Source organism: Mya arenaria, chromosome 2, assembly GCF_026914265.1.
Source record: "Mya arenaria isolate MELC-2E11 chromosome 2, ASM2691426v1".
NCBI lineage: Eukaryota > Metazoa > Mollusca > Bivalvia > Myida > Myidae > Mya > Mya arenaria.
Window position 1 is genome coordinate 11,006,020 of NC_069123.1, and position 5,630 is coordinate 11,011,649.

Consider the following 5,630-nt stretch of genomic DNA (forward strand, 5'->3'; position numbering starts at 1 on the left):
CTTGTAAGTATCGTTAGTTGAATGAAGGTCTAAACGAAGATATGTTGGTACATGTAGTAGCTTTATGTGATCTTTAACACATTTGAGCAGTATATAATGCCCTTGATGACTTGTACTATTTTTTGTAAGGTTCTGAAGTACGGGGTGTCTATGATTACAAGGAAGTTGATAAGTTGCATACCGAAGTATATTTCAAAAGTTAAACAACAAACCCTAACTTACTGTATATGTATAACAGGGCAGAGTTTCTGTATGAATTTTATGTATAGAAACGTCTGTCAAATTTTGTGCAAAATGTAAATCCACTAAACATATTATACACTAATTTATGTGTTAATGTAAATACTGGGCACAAATATTTAAATGTTTATTATTGATCAGCTTGGTTTTATGCATATAACACTAAACTATGATGTTGATATAAATTCTCTCCCTGTGTTTCAATATATCATTCCTGACCAGCTTATACAAGACTGAAATGCTTCTATAATTGACATGCATACATTGACATTGTACTGTAAACTTAAGAAAACATTTATATGCCGCCTTTGACTTGAACTTGATATTTTTAACTTACTTTTTATACATGTATAAAGCTCTGGGAAATAGTTCAATACCTTTAACCACGAATCTACGTGCAGAAAATTTGAAAATAAAAAGGCGCAACATTTACAAAACTGCAAAACAAAAAAACGCAACATTGACAAAACTGCAAAACATTATAAGGCAACTTTATTTGAAAATGCGCATTGTGTTGTAATCAAAGCGAAAATATTATCACCCGATTGCGTTGTAAGTGTGTGATAAAAATGTATTTAAATATTAAAATGTTTCAAAACAATTGGCTACGTGATCACCGCCTCTGAATAGTTCAAAGGTTTTATTGCTAGCATTTGACCACGTGATTTAAATATTCCAAGGATTTATGGCAATTGACCAACTGATCATCGCCTTTGAATATTCCATGGTTTTATTGCTGGCTTGGTTGGTTTATCCTTTGTTTGTCCTTTGCTGCCAATATTAACTTTGTCATATTTTGTTTCGCTCGTCTTTGTCGCATTGTCCACTTTTACAGGCTCAATCTTTTGCATATTTGCCTTTTGTTCATTATTTTCCGGTTCAACAGTTTTCTTCGTTGTGTTGACTTTTGTCTTGTCTAAACCATTCATTAAATCATCTGTTACATTGCCCTTCTTTTCGGAGGCATCAAAACGGACTTTATCTTTAACCTCCTTTGTGTTGCCCTTTTCATTGTCGCCTTTAATGTTGTTTGCCACAATAGAAGTTGAGACGTTCTTTTGTACAGGTACCCTTCCAACAGTTTGAGACTTTCTACCATTGTTTTGGTTCTCCGTTGAAGACGGGAGCTGTTTTTGTTTATCAGCTGAGTGATCGGTGCTAATAGATGCAATATGATCACCTTTATTGTCTTTGTTCATTTTGGTATTGTTCTTAGCTTCTCTCACCTCTACAGTTGATTCTTTCGAAGACTCAGCGGACAGTTTACTGTTTTTACCTGCTATATCTTCTCCTTTAACATCTTCTTCATTTCCACCTTTCAGTTGCGTCTCCTCTTTGTTGCGATTATTCATTTTGTCAGTCCTCGTTTTTTGGAATGAATTCTTCAAATTCTGTACATGTCCATCTTGGTAAGTTCCTTTCAGAATATTAGCTGGGCTTGGTCTGTTAACTCTCAGTGGTTTAACGGGTATGTCAACATTATTTGTGGTATGTCTTTCCTTGATATCATTTGATACATCAGTCTTAATATTCTTTGCCCTATTATCCCTTTTTAAAGTCACATTCTTTTGGGATAAAAAGTCTTCTATCTCTCTCTCATATTTACCATTTCCAGTAATTATACTCAGATCACTTTTGAATCGTTCATAAGAAGGCGGTCTCGAATTGATAATAGTTGTATCCTCCAAATGTTCAGTCGATCCAGTTGGCTGTCCAAAAGGGGGCGGGTAAAACTCGTATTCAGTCGTTTCTCTAAGCATCCTTCCTGTTCGGAAAGCCAGTACCTCCGTGTCTTGCCTTCCAATTGCTGGTTGACCGTCATTTTCATTGTCAATCTGATCAACTATTATTGCCGATGGTGGAAGATGACCAGTTAAGTCCTTCGTTGATATTCTTGCAGGGAAGTTGCCCATTCTCAGTATAGCGGGTGTTAAAATACTGAGAGGAGAGACAGTGGGTTTCTTCCGCTCATCTTTAAGCACAGCAGAAATAGCCAGAACAATACTTGCCACAAATGCTAAGAACATACCACAAGCGGAGAGCACAAGCGCCCAAGGATCCTCAACCGACACCAAACTTTCTCCATTGTTGTTTTTCAGATCTTTAGAAGCCTCTTTAGCATCACGCACCACTAGGACTACCTTAATTATCACCGGTAGAATGAGTGCAACTGAAACAAAGGAAATGTTGTAATAAACTTACATGAACTTAGAGTATCAGCCTTACCTTAGCTGATAGTAGGGATATATTAGTTTATACAGCTTATTTTAGCCGAAACCATAATTATATGAAACACTCTCGCGGAAAAAATAATACTGGACAGCAGGTGTTCTTTTTGATCGGCCATTAAAACAGACTCCTGGTGGAGATCGAACCCACAACCACTCTCGTCCCATCAAGGGTGATTTTGAAAGGATTTTTGAATATTGTATGAAAAATTATTTCAAATCAGTAGTCCTTTTTTACAAACAAACTGACTAAGACGGTACGTTTCATCAAACGAGATCAATTATAATTACCTGATATGAGGGACAATACAGCGGCGATAGCTGAGGAAGGTCTGAGTGGGAGATCGAACCCTCTACACAAGCTAAAGGCCACCAAGAGGACAGCAACAGTGCAGAAGAACAGTGCCAAGGTTAGCTCGATCTGAACCTCCAACCAGTCTAGCGACTGCAAACCTGAAAAATAAAACATTGCAACACATGGAACACTTTTGCTTGATAGGTTATTGCAAAATTTAACGTTGCTGAAATATTTCAAACCTCCTCCTCACATCATCATCATCATCATCATCATCATCATCATAATTCACAGAGCAATTTCTTGTTATTTATAGAGGTTGAATCTTTGAAGAAATAAATAGTATATGATAAAAACATACTTCGAAACGCGCGGATTTATGACCACGGTACTCGTGATTTCTTATATTAGCCACTTCTCGTGCATATAAATCAAATACATTCCATTATATTTTACAGTGGCCGGAAAATTGTCCTTACCAGTGAAGGCTTGATGCAGCCGAAATCCCATCTGCCAAGTGTCATGTTCACTGTCTGTAGAACACGTGGCCACGAGGTTCCCGGTTCCATGCACGCACACACGGACAAACCATAGTCCACTTCCTGAAACAATCCGACCAAACCCCACTATACCTCCGTTCCCGGTGGCAGAAAGAACTTGCAGGTCAATGTCTACTATAAGCCAGCCGGGACAAGAGAAACCAAGCATTTGTAGGACCAGCGAGAAAACCGCTAGAATGAGGCCCGTCTTAGACAATGTCCGTCCAGAGATCATGGTGTTTAATGTCAATTTTGTATCGACTAAGTCTTAAAGATGATAAATTAAACACAAATATTTTTTTAAGTTCATATTTGGAATATTGTCTTTCGAAAACTGACAAATATATTCGGAAAGGCAAGTATTCGTGTGTGTTTTCTTCAGGCACCCCATAGTGTTTGCAATGTATTATTCATTTGCCAAAGATTCTCTACGGGATAGGCAGAGCTGCATTTAAGTAATATGTATCCGATTTCACATTTTCGCGCCATATATAATTCGCATCATCCGTATATTAAGGCAAATGTTGGAACAGATGTTCTCTATTACAAATGTCTCCAACCACAAATCAACCTTTAATTAATACCCTCGCAAAAGATATACTGTATTCACGTGACACCGACTTAATTAGTTTTGGTGAATATATTAAGAGATCATTTGTGTCTCTTTTTCTCCAAAGGCTTGTAACCACCAACGCTTACAATATTGCAATATGGGAAACATCTTGTCCGTGGCGAATTTATTCAGTGATTTTCAATAGCTTTTGATGTTCCACTTAATATTCTCAGGGCTGGAAATTACGGCGTCGGTTATTAATCAATTACTGTGAGTTACGCTATTGATTAATACGGGTCGATGATTTTGGGTGGCTTGAGAAAATAATTATCTGCACTTACATTCATCATATTAAACATGCACTTTATATTACTCATGGTTGAACTATTCGATTTATAAATATAGAAGGTGAATGTGTTCACTCCATGCTTATAGATATACAAATATATAAATAGAATTAAATTATATAACTCAGTTTGGGCGATTTTTAATTTTAATTAAAAGTCACGAACATGGCATGACTGAAAACGAATTATGTAGCTTTTTTTTCCTTTTCCAAAAAAGTCATGTACATAAACACTTATCATGCAAGGTACATCGTAATAAATGTTTTATTCAAAAGATTACCGTATAAATTATACCATACGCAACTACGACCCAAAGATCTATAGGGTAGCCTACTTGTTACGACCTCTTTTCCATTTTGCATTTTGTTTCAAGCACTCAGGATAGGTGACCTTTGATCTTAAAATCTAAAGGAGTTAACTACGGGTCGTCATCAATGATCCTGCTAGGTTTGAGAACCATAGGATCACATGTCATTTTAATGTTAAGGGTTTCCACGCCATTGACGTTTGACAAACTCAGCGGTCTATTGACAATGCCCAATGTTGAGGCTTCTACAACAGTGTAAAAGTGTGGAGGCGTCCTTTGTGTCCTAATTGTTTCCTTATAAGCATAAACGAAATCCAAATTAAAGAGCCCTGAACCAAGTATCTGGAATCTCGGACTTCAATCTCTCCAAATTAGGACTTAGTATCTCCTAATTATGAAGAAGTTTATCCTCATTAGGATGAGATTGCATATCAAGGACATAGTATTTTCTAATCATGAAAGGTATATCCCATTAGTATTTAGAATATCCTAATTAGGACTTAGCATTTCGTAACTAAGACTTAATATCTCCTAATAAGGACTTAGTATCTTTTAATTATGAATTTGCATATCCTCATTAGCACTTATTGTCTCATAATTAGGACTAAGTATCTTCTAATTATGAGATAGTATATCCTCATTAGAACTTATATCCGAATTAGGATTTATCTCGAAACTAGGACTTAATATTTCCTAATTAGGACTAAGTATCGTCTAATTATGAGATTGCATATCCTCATTAGGACTTAAAATATCCTTATTAGGACTAAGAATCTCATAACAATACTTAGTATCTTAATATCACCAAATTAGGATAAAGTATCTCTCAAAACTATTATAGAAACAAAACTGTGGTGACGGCAGCGCACAAAATGATGGGTACAAGTATATGACTGTCATAATTTGCAAATAATACTAACACTATATTTGGTAACAAGACAGGCATTAACATTTACCATTACACTAATTGCTTGATACATTTAATATAGGATTTTAATTCCTAACAGCCTTTCATTATATTTCAACCATGTCTAGGGTGTCTGAATTACCAAGTTGTCATAATTATATATAATGTATATATATTTATATCCATATAATAATTTATGTAATGATTTCTGAAT

At 35.8% G+C, this 5,630-nt stretch overlaps 1 protein-coding gene across 1 annotated transcript; it reads right to left on the reverse strand.

Moving 5' to 3' along the window:
* Positions 1 to 506: 506 nt before the first annotated feature.
* On the reverse strand, positions 507 to 3,837 carry LOC128225092 (uncharacterized). Its single transcript, XM_052935116.1, has 3 exons — positions 3,243 to 3,837; positions 2,760 to 2,921; positions 507 to 2,410 (listed from the first exon to the last, which is right to left on the reverse strand). The coding sequence occupies exons 1-3, from the start codon at positions 3,535 to 3,537 to the stop codon at positions 945 to 947; spliced, it is 1,923 nt and encodes a 640-aa protein (XP_052791076.1). The 5' UTR covers positions 3,538 to 3,837; the 3' UTR covers positions 507 to 944.
* Positions 3,838 to 5,630: the final 1,793 nt, after the last annotated feature.

Excerpts from the sequence above, each read along its gene's own strand:
- LOC128225092 (XM_052935116.1), bottom strand. The coding sequence starts at position 3,537 with ATGATCTCTGGACGGACATTGTCTAAGACGGGCCTCATTCTAGCGGTT. Across the intron at positions 2,922-3,242 it reads GCTGCATCAAGCCTTCACTG|GTTTGCAGTCGCTAGACTGG; the intron begins GTAAGGACAATT and ends TTTATTTTTCAG. Across the intron at positions 2,411-2,759 it reads TGTATTGTCCCTCATATCAG|TTGCACTCATTCTACCGGTG; the intron begins GTAATTATAATT and ends CCTTTGTTTCAG.